At 51.3% G+C, this 17694-nt stretch overlaps 1 protein-coding gene across 2 annotated transcripts in view; it reads right to left on the reverse strand.

Moving 5' to 3' along the window:
• Positions 1–3344: 3344 nt before the first annotated feature.
• Positions 3345–17694, reverse strand: part of MYO15A (myosin XVA) — a 71002-nt gene continuing 56652 nt past the window's right edge. The window contains exons 61-66 of one of the 2 annotated variants that reach the window (XM_024234893.3): positions 16083–16243; positions 14880–15013; positions 10873–11006; positions 10355–10488; positions 8723–8863; positions 3345–4381 (exon numbers count right to left, since the gene is read on the reverse strand). In XM_024234893.3, the coding sequence (XP_024090661.3) occupies positions 4280–4381; positions 8723–8863; positions 10355–10488; positions 10873–11006; positions 14880–15013; positions 16083–16243 (806 nt within the window). In that variant the 3' untranslated portion in view covers positions 3345–4279. The remainder of the gene's footprint in view (positions 4382–8722; positions 8864–10354; positions 10489–10872; positions 11007–14879; positions 15014–16082; positions 16244–17694) is intronic. The other variant, XM_024234894.3, reaches the window with a different exon arrangement.

The raw sequence follows: 17694 nt of genomic DNA on the forward strand, positions 1-17694 counted from the left end.
AGAAGCCGGACGCGCGTTGTCGGGGTACAAGCCAGCTCGCCGCCGCTGCCGCTGCCGCCGCCGCCCGGAGCGGACGTTTCACGAGTCACGTCCCGGTGACGGCGAGCGCGGGGGCGCGCTGGGGTTGGCGTCGAGCCTCCTTGGTGCTGGAGATGGGCGTGGGGGCACCTCCTATGGGGACGGTGGAAGAAAACTCCAGGAAACGAACGGGCGCAAGGCTAAGGCTAAGCTATAGATAATGACTACAGTCAATTCAAAAAAGTTTTGAAGCAGTCAGCAAAGGCGTTACCGGGCGCGGGGCCTCACGCCTGTAATCCCAGCACTTTGCGAGGCCAAGGCGGGCGGATCACTTGAGCCCAGGAGTTTGAGACCAGCCTGGCCAATATGGCAACCCCATCTCTACAATAAAATTTTAAAAAATGAACTGGGCGTGGTGGCGCGCGCCTATGGTCCTAGCTACTCAGGAGGCTGAGGTGGGAGGATCCCTTGAGCCCAGGGGATTGAGGCTGCAGAGAGCCGAGATGGCGCCACTGCACTCAGTCCTGGGCGACAGAGCTCCAAGACAAAAAGGCGTGGCCGTGCAGGATGCACTGGAGGGCTCCAACAAATGGGGGGCGGGGGGGATCTGCTGGAAAGTCTCCCATGTCTCCCCAGGATAAAGTTCCCCTGCTTTATTTGGTGCTAAAAGCTTTTCTTCAAGACTCTTCTGGCCTTGGCTCCTCCTCTCCTCTCTTTCCATGTACACTGAGCCCCAGCCCGGTCCTCATCCTGTAAGCCAGGTCTACAAACATACTGTGTCTCACCTCCTGGCCTTTGCCCCGGCTGTTTGCCATGGCTGTTGCCCATGCCAGTTCCTTATCACCCGTCTCCCCCTCCCCCTCCTCCTCATTCTTTTTTGACAGAGTCTCTGTTGCCCAGGCTGAAGTGCAGTGGCACGATCTTGGCTGACTGCAACCTCAACCTCCCGGGTTCAAGACATCCTCCCACACCTCAGCCTCCTGGGTAGCTGGAACTACGTAGAAGCGTGCACCACCACACCCCGCTAATTTTTCTGTTTTTAGTAGAGATGGGGTTTCACCATGTTGCCAAATTGGTCTTGGAACTACTGGGCACAAGATCCTCCTGCCTCGGCCTCCCAAAGTGCTGGGATTACAGGCGTAAGACACCGCGCCCAGCCTGGAATGGACATTTTTTTTAAAAAGCTTATCAAGTTTTTACTATGTGCCAGGACCTGTGCATATACTAGCCCAATTAATCGTCCAAACAATTCAATGAGGACGGCGTTATTATTATTACCATTGTATATATAGGGAAACAGGCCCAGAGAGGTGAAATGACTTGCCCAAGGCCATACAGCGAGTATGTGGCCTAGTGATGATTCAAACCCAGGCTGCCTGGTTCCAGAATCTGTGCTGTCCCTCACCGGGGCTCTGAGAGGGGAGAGTCCTAGCTCAAGAGCAGTCAGGGAGGAACACAGGGAAGCTTCCAATGCAGTGTCCGGGATGGGAGAGGCTGTGTCAACCTAGAGAAGAGGTGATTCACATTTTGGCTCAACCTGGATGATCTACTTCCAAGAAGCCGCTTGTAGTCTGTGTGGGAGGCCCCAGTTGTATTCTGAAAGCCAAAAAAATGCCCCCTCGTTTTCACTCTGCCATATCATCCCTTCCTGAGCCTCATAGTTTAGCTTGACTAGGGAAAAGGTTTTGGGGCAAAAGAATTAGCCTGACACCCCCTCCCCCTCACACACACCATGTATGATCTCACAACAATGAGAAATGAGAGGCAGAGGGCAGGCCTCAGGGCTGCCTCATGTTGGAGCCCACTGTGCTCTGTTTTTGGGGTCCCTCTACTGAGTATCAGCGCCACAGGCAGAACCCCAGGGGTTAAGTGAGCTGCTGCCAGGCATGGCCCCTGCGCAGTGGTAACTTGATTGACACGACACTCTTTCTGGTGAGTTCCTTACTTTCCTCACCTTGGGCTCTGCTTCTGGGGAAAGCCAACCCAAGGCAGTGGTGAAAAGCAGGACAGCCCTGTGGCATTTGTATCAGGGGCTCTTTCTTGATCCTCTCCATCCCAGGATGGTCTGATTGACCCCCTAGTCCTGCCAGCTGGGCCTTCTAATCTCTCCCCAGTTACCATCTTCTCCCCACCCATCACCACCACTAGAATCCATGACAAGTTTTCCAGCTAACACTGCAGCAGCCCCCTCCGGTCTCCCCAACTCCTACATTCACTCACTGTTCAGTGGTCAGAATGGCTTTTACAAAGTACAATCTGTGCAGGTTGCGCCTCCCCTTCCCCCTCTGGAAAACCTTTGAAGGCTGCTCATGGCTCTTGGGATGAAATCCTAAATTTTTTTTTTTTTTTTTTTTTTTTTGAGACCGAGTCTCGCTCTGTCGCCCAGGCTGGAGTACAGTGTCGCGATCTTGACTCACTGCAACCCCCGCCTCCTGGGTGTGCAAGTGACTCTTGTGCCTTAGCCTCCTGAGTAGCTGGGATTACAGGTGCATGCCACCATGTCCGGCTAATTTTTGTATTTTTAGTAGAGGTGAGATTTCACCATGTTGGTCAGACTGCTCTCAAACTCCTGAGCTCAAGTGATCCACCGACCTCAGCCTCCCAAAGTGCTGGGATTACAAGTGTTAGTCACCATGCCCAGCCCAGAAATCCTAAATTTTTTTTTTTTTTTTTGGAGATGGAGTCTCACTCTGTCACCCAGGCTGGAGTGCAGTGGCATGATCTTGGCTCACTGCAACCTCTGCCTCCCAGGTTCAAGCGATTCTCCTGCTTCAGCTTCCTGAGTAGCTGGGATTACAGGGGCATGCTGCCCCTGTATATTATACATCTTTTAGTAGAAACGGGGTTTCACCGTGTTGCCCAGGCTGGTCTCGAACTGCTGAGCTCAGGCAATCCACCTGCCTCAGCCTCCCAAAGTGCTGGGATTACAGATGTGAGCCACTGCGCCCGGCCTAGAAATCCTAAATTCTTAATGTAGTCCAGAAGCCCTATCCAAACCATCTTTGCCAGCCTCTTCAGTCTCAGATCCTGCTACAAGTAATGCGCACCTCAGGGCCCCTGCGTATGTTGTTCTCTCTCCTCTTTCCCTAGCTAACTCCCACTCACAGGTCTTATCCTAGTTTGTGGTGATTTGACTGTGATTAACTGCCAGTGCCTGGTATTTGCCTCATTCACAGTAGGTATTTAATAGCTATTGAATTGCTGAATAAGTAGATAAATCCTTTCTCTGCTGCCATGGATCTTGCAGCTATGCCCCCATCTACCTATCTAGTCTCCCCAAGTGTCCTCTGCCCCGCACAAGCTCCCCAAAGCACCAGCACTTTCTATCAACATTGATTCGTTTATTTTTTCATTCATATGACAAATATTTTTTAAGTGCTTACTCTCTGTTAGGCATCCTCCTAGGTTCTGGAAGATACAGCAGGGAACAAACACGATTTTCTCTGGAATGTTTATCCCGCTGTCTTCCATCTATTCTTAGCAAACTCCTACTCATCTTTCAAAACTCAATGCTAATGTCCCATTTTCCAAGAAGGCTTTTCCCAAACTTCTCCCTTGTACTACTCTCAAACTTGTGTGGCCCATCAAGTGATGGGGGTCTGGGGTTGGGGATACCCAAGGAGTGGGGGATGGTCTGTTCCTGTTCGTAGGCAGTGAATCGGGGGCCTAAGGTAACTCCAACTCTTGCCTCCTCCCTCAGGCTTGTTTTCCAGCCACTTAGCAACTCCATGGAGAAATGGCTGCCAGGCACACCTTTTGTTTGCACAGAAATAACCAACGACCAGAAATCCAGGCTGACTGGCAGCACAAGGAGGGGCCCCTTAGGAGGACATGTAGGGGCTGGGGTGTGCAGTTGCGGCAGATTCCAACATCAGACCCTGAGTAAACCAAAGGCAGAGTCCAGTTCATCTAGGCAACTGGTGTGGGGCTTCTGTGTCATAGGCAGGAGTTAGGGGCAGGGTCTGCAATCGGTACATGGCAGAAGGCCTCACAGTCCTGCCTTCTGCTCCACTGCACAGTGGGCCAGACTTTTGAAAGTTCCTCCTGCTATCTGACCCAAGTCTGCATGCTGCCATTCCATCCCAATTCAGGATGGGTCTTCTTGTGTTCTTGGGTATTTGAGTTGCTCTTCCTGCCTCCTCTTAGTGTCCTCCACGGCTCTGGCCCCTTACAGGGGTCATTGATCCTGAGAGGTCCAGTGATTTCTCTGAGGCCACACAGTGAGGCTTCTGGCAGAAGTACTGGAGGGCTGGGGGCTGGGTCAGAGCAGGGTGATCTCGCTGGGGGGCAATGTGAGCCGCTTCTCATGGGCACTGAGCAGGTTCTCCACATGCACGGCCACCACACGACACAGTTCCAGTCCCTGCAGGTGACAGTGACAGTCCACGCCCATCCAACACTTCCCCAGCTCTTACCTTGGGGTGGGAAGTACAGAATGGAGAGGTGGTTGGGAGATAGGTGGAGACCATCATTCATGCAGGAACCCTTGTCCCCACCTCCCCCAGGGCCTGAGAGGAGCATGAAGAGCTGGAAGGCCGAATGGTGGGGTGTGGGCTGCAAGGGGTAAGCAAGCAGGAGACCAAGTGCCTCTTCCAGCTTTGCTCCGTGTGAGCTGTGTGACCCAGGGTCTATTGCTTCACCTCTCTGAGCCTCAGTGGCCTCATCTGTAAGGTCTCAATTGACCAGGGGCCTGCCTCACAGACAGGGCTGTGTTGAGGATTCAGTGAGGCTTTATTGCACGTAAATTCTTTTTTTTTTTTTTTTTCCTAGACGGAGTTTCGCTCTGTCGCCAGGCTGGAGTGCAATGGCGCGATCTCGGCTCACTGCAACCTCCGCCTCCCAGGTATAAGCGATTCTCCTGCCTCAGCCTCCCGAGTAGCTGAGACTACAGGTATGCACCACCACGCCCAGCTAATTTTTGTATTTTTAGTAGAGACGGGGTTTCACCACGTTGGCTAGGATGGTCTCCATCTCTTGACCTCATGATCTGCCCGCCTCGGCCTCCCAAAGTGCTGGGATTACAGGCGTGAGCCACCGCGCCTGGCCACGTGTAAATTCTTTAGATTTAAAAAATATGAATCCAATCAATAAATGGTAACAGTTTCTAACTGTCTGTTGCCATGGTTACCGCCTGGCTCCCACAGTGCACAATGGGCAGTGACCCAGGCTTAGTGCTCCCAATTGGAGCGGGGTAGGGGAAGGCATCAGGGAATTGCGCAAATCAATCTGTGAATGTGGTTCTCAGACGAAAGCCATTGTTGGAATCCCCCCAGGGAAGCTGCTTTGAGAAAGGATAAAATCATGTTAGAGGCGCACTCTGAGTGTTAACTGTGTGCCAGGCCTTGTCCTAAAGGCCTGATGTGTCCTACCTGTTTTAACCCCCACAGTGTCTCTAAGAGACAGGAGCTATTATATCCCATTCCACAGGTGGGGAAACTGAGGCACCGAGCCTTGAAGCTCCAGACTGCACAACTGGTAGGTGGTGGGATTTGAACCTGGATGGTAAGAGGCTTGAGGATCACACTCTGAAGTGCTCTCTGTTGAGGTTAGCTGTGCTGGCCCTGCCTTGGGGGCCACCTCAACTAATTAAATCAGCGTGTGCAAATGGAGTCTTCTCCTCCAGCCAATCCTTTACCTACCCACATGCTGCCATGTACTAGGCCTTGCTGGGATTGTTGCTGCATTTGACAGTGTGGAACCTGAGGCTCAGTGAGAATCAGGGACGCCTCAAGATCCCCTCACACAGCCTGTCAAAGGTAGGCAGGATAGGGACCCAGGTCTGTTGGTGCAACACTGCTGCACTCAGACATCACCTCCTCCTGGAAGCTCTCCCTGATTACCTCCCAGATAGCTCAGGTCCCCTGTATACCCTCCCAGCACTGATCAAGGTATATTTTATATCTGAGACCTGAGGCTCTGTGAGGGCCAGAGCTGAGGGGGTCTTAGTCACTTCAGTATCTTTGCTACACAGAGATGCTCAGTGGATCTATGCTGAATGAGTGAATGAATGTAGCCCCTGACACATACAGGCCAGAGGCAGAGAGGGCAGCATAAGGAGGTCAGGACGTGTTGCAAGGAAGTGGGAAAACCAAAGAGGCCTTCATCCATCTATCCACCCACCCACCCACCCATGCAACCAACAAATATGTATTGAGCATCTACTATGTGCCAGGCACTGAGTTATGGACACAGCATGAACAAGATGGATTTGGTCCTGCTCTCTTGGAGCTGACATTCTGATGGGGGAATGATACAGTTTGGATATTTGTCCCTTCCAAATCTCATGTTGAAATGTGATCCCCAGCCAGGCATGGTGGCTCATGCCTGTAATTCCGGCACTTTGGGAGGCCAAGGCGGGTGGATCACTTGAGGCCAGGAGTTTGAGACCAGCCTGGCCAACATGGTGAAACCCCGTCTCTACTAAAATACAAAAAAATAGCCGGGCGTGGTGGCACATGCCTGTAATCCTGGTATTTGGGAGGCTGAGGCAGAAGAATCACTTGAACTGGGGAAGCAGAGGTTGTAGTGAGTCGAGATTACTCCAGCCTAGGCAACAGAGCAAGACACTGTCTCAAAAAAAAAAAAAAAAAAGAAAAGAAAAGAGAAGAAATGTGATCCCCAATGTTGGAGACAGGGCCTGGTGGGAGGTGTTGGGTCATGGAGGCAAATCCCTCATGAATGGCTTGGTTACCCAAGGTAATGAGTGAGTCCTCACTCTAATAGTTCACACGAGAGATGGCTGTTTGGGCCCTCTCTCTCTTGTTCCCTCTCTTGCCACGTGATGTGCCTGCTTCCCCTTTGCCTCCTGCCTTGAGTAAAAGCTTCCTGAGGCCTCCACAGAAGCCAAGCAGATGCTGGTGCCACGCTTCTTGCACAGCCTGCAGAACCGTGAGCCAGATAAACCTCTTTTCTTTGTAAATTATGCAGCCTCGGGTATTCCTTTATAGCAACGTAAAACAGACTAATATAAGGAGACAATACATAAACAAATAACTAAATGATTTCCAAGCCATAAGTAGGGCTATGGGGGCAGGGATCGTGAGTTCTTAGGGAGGAGGGTTAGGGAAAGCTTCTAGAAAAAGGTGATATTTGTGCTGAAACCCAAATAAAGGGAGAGAATGGGCCCTGTGATGAATCAAGGAAGAGCATTCCAGGTGGAGAGGACAGTGAGGGCAGAGGGCCCAGGGCAGGGAGAATAAGCTCAGCACAAGGGAGCCAGGGTGGCTGGAGGAATGAGCAGAGACGGGGGAGGCGGGAGAGGAGGCCACAGAGGCCATGGGAGGAAGGGACAGGGGTGGGAAGGACTCCCAGATGTGGGGCCTGAGTGCCTGGGAGGGTCGGGAGGAAAGCTGGAGAGGACTGTTGGTCTCCAAGGGGGATGCTGAGGGAGCCTGGAGCTCAGGTAGTCTGGGCAGGAGGTAGAAGTATGGATGCTGTGATGGTAGACATGGTTTTGAAAGCCTCAGTATCAGATAGGGTGCCCTGGGGAGAGACCCAGACTCAGCAACGTTTAGAGATTGTCTAGAGGGCCAGGAGTGGCGGTTTACACATGTACGCCCCTCCCTACACTTTGGGAAGCTGAGGTGGATGGATCACTTGAGGTCAGGAGTTCAAGACCAACCTGGCCAAAATGGTGAAACCCTATCTCTGCTAAAAATACAAAAATTAGCCAAGCATGGTGGCATGCGCCTGCAGTCCCAGCTACTTGGGAGGTTGAGGTGGGATTACCGCTTGAACCCAGGAGGGGTTCAAGGGGTATCTCTCTTGCCCTGGGAAATCACCCCCTCCAAGACAGGCCCTGTCATGGGAGTGGTGCTGGGCCCACACCTGGAGGGGTGATGTTACAGGCTGGACAGGGCAGACATGTGGGTGTCAACCTCAATTCTGCATCTTCTCTGGGCCTGAATCCTATCTCTTCGGTGGGGTGAAAATGCTAGTCCTGCCCTGACCCCAGGCGGGTGTGAGACTTGGACAGGAGTCTAGAGGTCATCCATGCTTTTTTACATTTTATTTTAGAGATGGGGTCTCACTTTGTCACCCAGGCTGGAGTGCAGTGGCACCATCACAGCTCACTGCAGCCTTGAACTCCAACTCCTGGGCTCAAGCAATCCTCCCGCCTCAGCCTCCTGTATAGCTAGGACTACAGGCACTTTTTTTTTTTTAATTTTTGCAGAGACTAGGTCTTACTATGTTGCCTGGTCTCAAACTTCTGGGCTCAAGTGATCCTCTTGCCTTGCCTCAGCCTCCCAGAGTGCTGGGATTACAGGCATGAGCCACAGTGCCTGTCTCACCCCTGCCTTTTAAGTAACAGCCACAGTTGCTGCAAACATAGGAAGGCACAGGGCAGGTGGGTCTGTTTCACCATCTGTCACACAGGAAGCCCAGTTTCTCCACCCTCAATCCTGGGGCCTACAATCCAGCCTCCACATCTCAGCCCAGGTGAACTTTCTCAAACCTCTAGTGTCCTTGCCCTCTCATCAACCTTCTATGGCTCCGTACTGCCCTTTCCTGTGTTCCCACTGCCAAGTTGCTTCCCTGGATGACCACCCATAATGATCTGCAGTTTTGTGCTGTGCTGTGGTTGGTTCTGTCCCATGCACTGGCCTGGATACTCCCTGGGGCATGGCAGGGACCTGACCTATCTTGGAGCCATGCCCAGAGAAGGGCCCAGTGAGTGGAATGTTGGGCTGAGCACTGGGCCCACCTGCTCCAGCTGCAGCTGCAAGGCGCGCTGGGCCGCCATGTCCCCCAGCGCAATCTCCACGTAGGGGTAGCTGGAGTTGGCCGTGGGCCGCTGGGTCCGCGTCGACTGGATCTCCTTCAGGGGGAACTTCACCATCAATTCCTGGGAGTAGGAGGAGAGGGGCCGGACAGGCCTGTGGGCGAGGATAGTCTCAACCACTCTTACCCCTGCCCTGCAAATCAGATCTGTAGGAGGCAGGAGACTCACTCCAGTTCAAGTACCAGTTCCCCAGTGACTTGCGTGACCTTGAGCAAATCACTTTACCTCTCTGGACCTCAGTTTCCTCACCTGTAAAATTGATTCAACAAATACTGATGAGATGATGCATCTATCATGTACCAGGCACTGTTCTAAGTGCTCTAAGTGCTTGGGATAGAGAGGTATTTGTGCCCTAAACTTCACATCAAAGTTGCTTCTTGTGAACACCTCCACCTCTTTTTTAAATTTCCTTTTTGTGGAAAATGGGGCCTCCTGTGTTGCCCAGGCCAGTCTCAAACTCCTAGGCTCAAGGAATCCTCCTGCCTCTGTTTCCCTAAGTGCTAGGACTGCAGATGTGAGTCAAGTACCTAGCCTGTCTAGGGGCTTGTTTTCTGACCCAGGAAGCAAACTTGGACCACATACAGGGAAAGTCAGAGTGATAGAGAGTTAATGCCTCAGAAAGAAGCTCTTGCTAATGACAGATGGGAAGTGTTGAATGGACACCCCAGCTCCCTCACCCCCAGGAGAGAAGGAAAGCTCTAGTCTGTCTCTCAGGGCTCCCCAGCTGGACTGACCTCCAGGTGCCCACATCAGCAACTTGCTTGCTAACACCCCCTCTACTGGCTCCAGCCCTTCCCTGTCTCACTTCTTCACTCCTGTGTTTCCTGGAATCAACTCTAAATCAACCACTTGCCCTGGAATCCCTGTCGCAGGGTCTAGTTCTGGGAACAAAAACTAAGGGGGCAACAGGTCCTACTTATTATGGGCTGAATTGTGTCCCCCACCAAATTCCCATGTTGAAACCCTAACTCCCAGTGCCTCAGAATGTATTTAGAAATAAGGCCTTTAAAGAGGTGACTAAGTTAAAATGAAGCTGTTAAGATGGGCCCTACTCCAACATGACAGATGTCCTTATAAGAGGAAATTTGGATACACAAAGAGATACCAGGGTTGTGTGCACACAGAGGAAAGGCCATGTGAGGACACAGCGAGGACAGCTGTCTGCAAACCACCAAAGAAACCAAACCTGCTGACACCTTGACCTTGGACCGCCAGCCTCCAGAATTGTGAGAAATAAACTTCTCTTGTTTAAGTTACTCAGTCTGTGGTCTTTTATTATGGCAGCCCAAGCACACAGATGTACTCTTCGAGTGCATAGGGTATGTTTGACCTCATCTCACCTTCACAACAGCCCTGTGGGTAGGGCTCAACTCTTATCCTCGTTTTCCAGATGAGGAAAGCAAGGCTCAGAGAAGGGAAGAGACTTGCCTGAGATCATGAAGGTGGTAAGCAGTGGAACTGGGCTTCGGCGGCTGGAGGTCTTGGCCCCTTGGAGGGGGTAGGGGACCAGGGAACAGAGGGTGGCGATGGCAGTGCCAGGCTGAGGCCACTCACATGAGTCTCTGTGCTGAGAAAGTTGAGGCCATTGTGGTTGACGGCAAGGATGCAAGGGGCTGGCACAGCAATGTTGCTGCAGCTCTGGATGAAGAAGAAGGAGGAGCCGAACATAGGTAAGGCACTGAGGAGGCCTGGGCAGGGAGAGGGGGTGGCAGTTACGTGCTGGGCAGGGCTCACTGACAACAGCCATGGCCCTGAACTGCACAGCTTCTCTGGGCTGTGTCCAGCCAGTGCAGAAGCCCTCGGTCTGGGTCTCCTCCCATCTCTCTGGCCTCCCTTCTCATGGCCTCTTCCTCTATCCCTGCTTGCAGCTCTTCTTCCTCTGCCCAGGGCCACTTTGAGCCTAGGTGACATCTCCATAATGTAAAGACATGTTTTCTCCAGGCAGGTGCTCAGCTTGACCGGCACTGAAAAATGCCTTTGTGCAAAGAAAGAGGTGCCTCCATACCCATCCTCCATGACCACCCGCCTCAGCAAAGCCCCTATGATCACCTCCCCTGCCCTGCAGCTCTTACCCAGAAACTGGGCACGGGCCTGGTGGGGGCTGAGCGCCTGTGTCTGCTGCCGGTGCTGGCTGACCAGGTTGAGCCAGGTCGAGCCTGCCGTTGTACGGTAGAGCTGGGCTGGGATGTACTCTTGGACTTCCCGCCTGTGTACGGAGGAAGGGGAAAAAGGTCCTGAGTGAGCTCCCAGGCTCAGGCAATCCTCACTGTGCAGCAGGCATGCAGAGCAGACCTGATCTATGCACCTCCCTGGAAGACTAAATGCTAGGGAGTGTAAATGGGCTGAAGGTGGGGTAGAGGTGCCCACAGTGCCTTGGTACTGCTTAATCATGGCCGGGGCCAGTACCGCTAGGATCCCTGTTTGCAGTTAAGGGAACTGAGGCTCTGAGAAGTTCACTGACTAGTTCAAGGTCACATAGTGACTGAGTGAGTTAGTGGCATGGGTTGATGGGGGCAAGACGTGAACCCAAGGCAATTTCATCCTTCATACCTTCTGCCCCCAAGGAGAAGCAAAAGCCAGAGGGGTGAGAGGAAACATCAGGGTAGGCAAAGCAGCCACAGGGCTGTGCAGAGCCTTGAGCAGAGGAGTGCTGGGCTTCCAGGCTGAGGCCCCTGGGCATCAGCTTGCCCCAGCCCTCTTCCCTCTGACATATGCTGGCTGCTACCTCAGGCAGCCCCTTTACCTCTTTGGACATCTGGAAAATACCAATAGCAGTCCCAGCCCATCCTGACCAGCTGGAGCTGCAGATGAAGGAAGGGTTGGGAGAAAACCAGGGGAACCCCCTCCTCCCAAGAGATCCCCTGGGTAACATCTGTCCTTCTTTCCACCGCTGGGGTAAGGGCCTGGCATCTGAACCCAGCCTCTCCAGTTTTGGATTCTAGTTCCCCCACCATTAGCTGGCTAGACTTCAGTAAGCCATATAACCTCTCTGGGCCTTATCTGTAAATGGGGAAAATAAAATGGAGTTGGGAAGAATAGCTGAGATAATGCAGATGCAGAGTCCCTTGCAAAAAGTAAGAACTCAATGATTATTTTCATCCAGGATTGGGATTATATCTTTATGCGCTTCCTGCTCTTTTCACTTAAAATTATACATTAAAAAAAGAGCTTTAGGCAAGGCGTGGTGGCTAGCGTTGAGATTACACCTGTAATCTCAACACTTTGGGAGGCAAAGGAGGGAGGGTAACTTGAGCCCAAGAGTTCGAGACCAGTCTGGTCAACATGGTAAGACCCCCGTCTCTACAAAAATTTAAAAATTAGCTGGGCATTGTGGCATACACTTGTGATTCCAGCTACTTGGGAGGCTGAGGTGGGAGGATCACTTGAGCCCAAGAGGTCAAGGCTGCAGTGAGCCGTGATGGGGTCACTGCACTCCAGTCTGGGTGACAGAGAGAACTCTGTCTCAAAATAAATAAAATAAAATAAAATAAAATAAAATAAAATAAAAATAAGGAGCTTTGCACATTGAGCCCTTACTGTGTTACAGGCGCTGGAATATACATGGTATGGACATCATCTTACTATTCTTTTTTCCAGGGGTTCTCAAAATGTGGTCGAGGGGGTTGAAAATCATTTTCATCACATTAGGAACTTGTCATTTTCTCTCTTGTTCTCTCACGAGTGTACAGTGGAGTTTTCCAGAGGCTATATAACACATGAGATGGCAACAGGCTGACTGCAGAAGCAGATCTGGGAAGCCAGCTGCCTTAAGTCAGACAGTACAGAGCTTTGAAAATGTAAAAGTACAGAGCTTTGAAAATGTAAAATTCTCACTAATTTTTTTTTTTTTTTTTGAGACAGGGTCTTGCTCTGTTACCTAGGCTGGAGTCCAGTGGTGCAAGCCCGGCTCACTGCAGCCTCGAACTCCCAGGCTCAAGTGATCCTCCCACCTCAGCTTCTCGAGTTACTGGGACTACAGGCATGTGCCACCACGCCCATGAATCACTAAATTTTTTTTGAAAATAGAGTTATTTTTCATAGAAAGTTATTTCTATTGACATTTAGTGGGTTTATTATTTTTATTTTTAACTGAAGTAATAAATCAATATTTTAACAGGGTAAATATATTCATTGATATAACCCACATAAACAAAAGCTCTTTGAGGTCCACTTTTTTTGTTTTTGAGACGGAGTCTTACTCTATTGCCCAGGCTGGAGTGTAGTGGTGCAATCTCAGCTCACTGCAACCTCTGCCTCTTGGGTTCAAGCAATTCTGCCTCAGCCTCCCGAGTAGCTGGCGTTACAGGTGTGCACCACCACACCTGGCCACGAGGTCCTGTTGTTATTATTATTATTATTATTATTATTATTATTATTCTGAAATGGAGTTTTGCTCTTCTTGCCCAGGCTGGAGTGCAATGGTGTGATTTTGGCTCACTGCAACCTCCCTCCACCTGCCAGTTTCAAGCGATTCTCCTGCCTCACCCTCCCAAGTGGCTGGGATTACAGGCATGTGCCACCATGCCCGGCTAATTTTGTGTTTTTATTAGAGATGGGTTTTGCCATGTTGGCCAGGATGGTTTCGAACCCCTGACCTCAGGTGATCCACGCACCTCGACCTCCCAAAGTGCTGGGGTTACAGGCGTGAGCCACTGTGCCCAGCCTATTTTTTTTATTATTATTATTATTTTGAGACAGAGTTTCGCTCTTGTCACCCAGGCTGGAGAACAGTGGCACAATCTCGGCTCACTGCAACCTCCACCTCCGGGGTTCAAGTGATTCTCCTGCTTCAGCCTCCTGAGTAGCTGGGATTACAGGCACCCGCCACTACCCCTGGCTAATTTTATTATTTTTATTTTTTTTAGTAGATACGGGGTTTCACCATGTTGGCCAGGCTGGTCTCAAACTCCTGACCTCAGGTGATCCGCCCTTCTCGGCCTCCCAAAGTACTGGGATTACAAGCGTGAGCCACGGCACCCAGCCAAGGTCCTCTTTTCAAGAGTGTAAAAAGGTCCTGAGACCAAAAATTTGAGAATGACTGATTTACACTGTGACCATTAACTATAACTTAGAGAACATCAGTTTAAAGGCTGTCTAGGCCAGCCAGGGTGGCTCATGCCTGTAATCCCACTGCTTTGGGAGGCTGAGGCAGGAGGGTTACTTGAGCCCAGGTGTTCAAGATCAGCCTGGGCAAAGTAGCAAGCCCCTGTTTCTTTCTTTTTTTTTTTTTTTTTTGAGACAGAGCCTTGCTCTGTCGCCCAGGTTGGAGTGCAGTGGCGCTATCTCGGCTCATGGACTGCAAGCTCCGCCTCCCGGGTTCACGCCATTCTCCTGCCTCAGCCTCCCAAGTAGCTGGGACTACAGGCGCCTGCCACCATGCCTGGCTAATTTTTTGTAGTTTTAGTGAGACGGAGTTTCACCATGTTAGCCAGGATGGTCTCGATCTCCTGACCTCGTGATCCACCCGCCTTGGCCTCCCAAAGTGCTGGGATTACAGGCATGAGCGACCACGCCCGGCCACAAGACCCTGTTTCTACAAAAATAAAAAAGTTCAGCCTGGGCAACAGAGCAAGACCCCGTCTCTATAAAAAGTGGTATATCGTTTTTAAAAAAATAAAGAAAAAATCAATAATTAATTAAATACATAAGTAAATAAAGGCTAACACCCATAATTTACTTGACGACTCCCTGTTGCTGGATATTGAGGTTACTTCTGATCTTTTGCTCTTGTAACAGCATTGCACTGAATGCTTTTGTGGCTGAATCTTTCTGCATAGCCACGTGTATTTCCTGGACCACAGGGAACATGTGTCCTGAAAGCTTTTTTTATCATTACCTTTGCTCTGAGCTAATAATACCAGCCAGAAGCAACTTGCGCAACAGAGGCGGGGTCCCAGCTCCTATGGCTAGTTGGAAGACTTCAGCCCCCAGGCAAGGACAGCCCCTTCCCAGACAGCCCCACTGGTATAAGAGGGGAGCCTGAGGGCCTGGGGACTGCCAGCTCTGAGGAGGGTGGAGGTGGGCTGAGAAGGCAGGGTTGCCTGTCCACCCCAGCTGAGACAGGAGGGCAGGTGCTCACATGCTCGGCAGGTAGAAGTGGTCCTTGGCGCGATGCTGCAGTGAAGCCAGCTTGGACACCTGCTGCAGCAGCTGCTCGCTGGGCCGGCTGGCCGGCACGCTGCTGAAGAGTCCCTTCAGGTAGTCAGGCAGGACCTGCAGGGAGCACCTGGGTGAGGGGCTGCCAGGCAGGCACGCATGCAGGCACTTGGCTGCAGGGAACCTGGGGACATGCATGTTTAATGATTGCAGCCCCATCCTCTTCTGGGGTAGGATGGCCTATTACTTTCCTGGGTTTTGGGGAATGATGGCAGAAGCACATAAGGGTGATGTGGGAGGGCTGTGGCCTTGATGCCCATGAGGGAGTCCCCACAGCAACCTCGTGTAGGATGTGGGCTGGCTGGTGAGAGCAGAGCATCAACACTGCAGTGTGGACATGTATCTATCAGGCCTGCTGTTTCTCAAAACTGAGTGTGCCTGAACCACAGGAGGGCTTGCCAAAACAGCCAGCCAGGCTGGGCTCCTGAGGCTCTGAGGCAGGAGGTCTGAGGCGGGACTTGAGGATTTGCCTCCCGTTTTTGCCAGTCCACAAGCCTCAGGTTGAGTAGCATGGCGCCGGACTGCACAGGGCCATGCTTCAACAGTGACACCATGTGGCCACAAAATCTACGTGACCATACTGTGTACAATTCCTGAAGTTTTGGCACCAGTTCCACAAAAACACACACTTTCTGTCCAAACACTTCCACACATACTGGCACAGTAGGAGAAAACCCAGACTTTGTAAGCTCCATGATCCTGACTTAGAAGACTTCTAAGTCTCAAAGAACAACACACAGACAAAAGTGACAGTACTAGCAAAGCCTGGCTTAGCACTTGGAGCAAAGGACAGGCCCATGTTCAGAGGAGGAAGACATCCGAAGGAAAGGGGAACGCAAAGAAGGCCTAATGGAAGAGGTGCTGTTTCGGGGTGGCTTGCTGGGAAGGACTTAAGTAAGCCGGGAAGTGCAGATGGAGGGATGGCATGCGCAAAGGCCCTCAAAGGTAGTGAGGGCTGTTTCGACTTCTCCAAAGAGACCACATAGGGGAGCAGAGGCATCAGGGTTAGAGACGTCCACAGGGCCTGAATCATGAACACTTCAACCACCAAGGCTGTGGAGTCTGACTCACAGGCCCGGGGGAGCCTAGAAGGTCCCAGAGTCCAGAGAAGCCTACGTGTGCTGACCTGGTTGTAGTGCATGGTCACGTATAGCTCATTCTCGAACTTGAGTGGCTGATCCCAGAGCACACGCCGGAACCAGAGCATGTAGCCGCCGTCCACCTGCTCCATCTCTGAGGCCACATCCAGGATGTAAGCACGGCGACTGAGTGGGCACACATGCTGGCCTGCAGAGAGCAGGGAGGCAGGGCTGGGTGGGGGCATGTGTGCACACACATGTGTGCACCTGTACAGAGCATGTGTGCAGACCCCAATCTGCTACCCAGGTGAGGTATCACCTCGGGCAAGCCACCTGCCTGTTCTGGGACACAGCTTCCTCATTAAAGGAGAGCATGCTTGTCGAATAGGGTGTTCTATGTTTTATTGAAATGTTGATGACCACAGATGGTAATAACTCCAATTCAAAGCTTTAAGTAATGCTCCATTTCTCTTGGGGAAAGAGGGGCTCCTGAAGAGTGCCCCAAGTGTGGCTTGCCTGGATCTGGGAAAGTGCCCTGCATTATTCTCAGAGAAGGCCCGGCTCCTTTCCAGAGGAGGCTGGGAACAAGGACAAACACAAGAGGCCTCACACTATGAGACCCATTGAGTACCTTTCTGCAGACCTCCTTCAGGAGAGACCCCTCGCCAGGTACCTGGCATAGGTGGGGGTGGGGAGGATTGGGGTCTGAGCCTGGGAGAGGCTCAAGTTTTTCTCTCTTGCACTGACATTTTTGCCACCCATCTCACACCTGCAGTAAAACCTTACCAAAGAGAGGGAGTTTGGTATGATTACATGATTACCACTGTGTGACTGTGAGTAAGTCACAACTTCTGTGGCAGGCTGAATAATGACCCCTCCAAAGATGGTCCAGGTCCTAATCCCTAGAACTTATGAATATGTCACTTTCCTGGCAAAAGGCACTCTGCAGATGTGATTAAGTTAAGAATGTGGAGATGGAGATGATCCAGGATTATCCAAGCAGGCCCAACGTCGTCAGCACAGGGGTCCTCATAAGAGGAAAGCAGAAGGGTCAGAATCAGAGGAAGAGATGTGAGACCAGAAGCAGAGGCTGGCAGGGAGAGAGATTTGAGGATTCTATACTGCTGGCTTTGGAGATGGAGGAAAGGGCCATGGGCCAAGGAATGCGGGCAGCCTCTAGAAGCTGGAAAAGGAAAGGAAACAGATTCTTCCCTAGAGCTTCCAGAAGGAACCTGGCCCTGAGGCCATTTTCATTTTAGAACTTCTGACTTTCAGAATTATAAGGTAATATATTTATGTTTTTTAAGCCACTAAATTTGTGATAATCTGTTATAGCAACAATAGAAAACTAATACAGCCTCCCTGGGCCTCAGTTTTCCCATCTGTAAATGGAAAGGCTAACAGTCTCCATCCACTTCATAAGGTTGTTGTGGGGATTCAAAGAGTTCACAGAATGAAATGCTTTTTTTTGAGATGGAGTTTCGCTCTTGTTGCCCAGGCTGGAGTGCAATGGCATGATCTCAGCTCACTGCAACCTCCTGCCTCACCCTCCCGAGTAGCAGGCAAACATCACCATGCCTGGCTAATTCTGTATTTTTAGTAGAGACGGAGTTTCTCCATGTTGCTCAGGCTGGTCTCGAACTCCCGACCTTAGGTGAT

This window comes from Pongo abelii, chromosome 19 (assembly GCF_028885655.2).
Source record: "Pongo abelii isolate AG06213 chromosome 19, NHGRI_mPonAbe1-v2.0_pri, whole genome shotgun sequence".
Lineage (NCBI taxonomy): Eukaryota > Metazoa > Chordata > Mammalia > Primates > Hominidae > Pongo > Pongo abelii.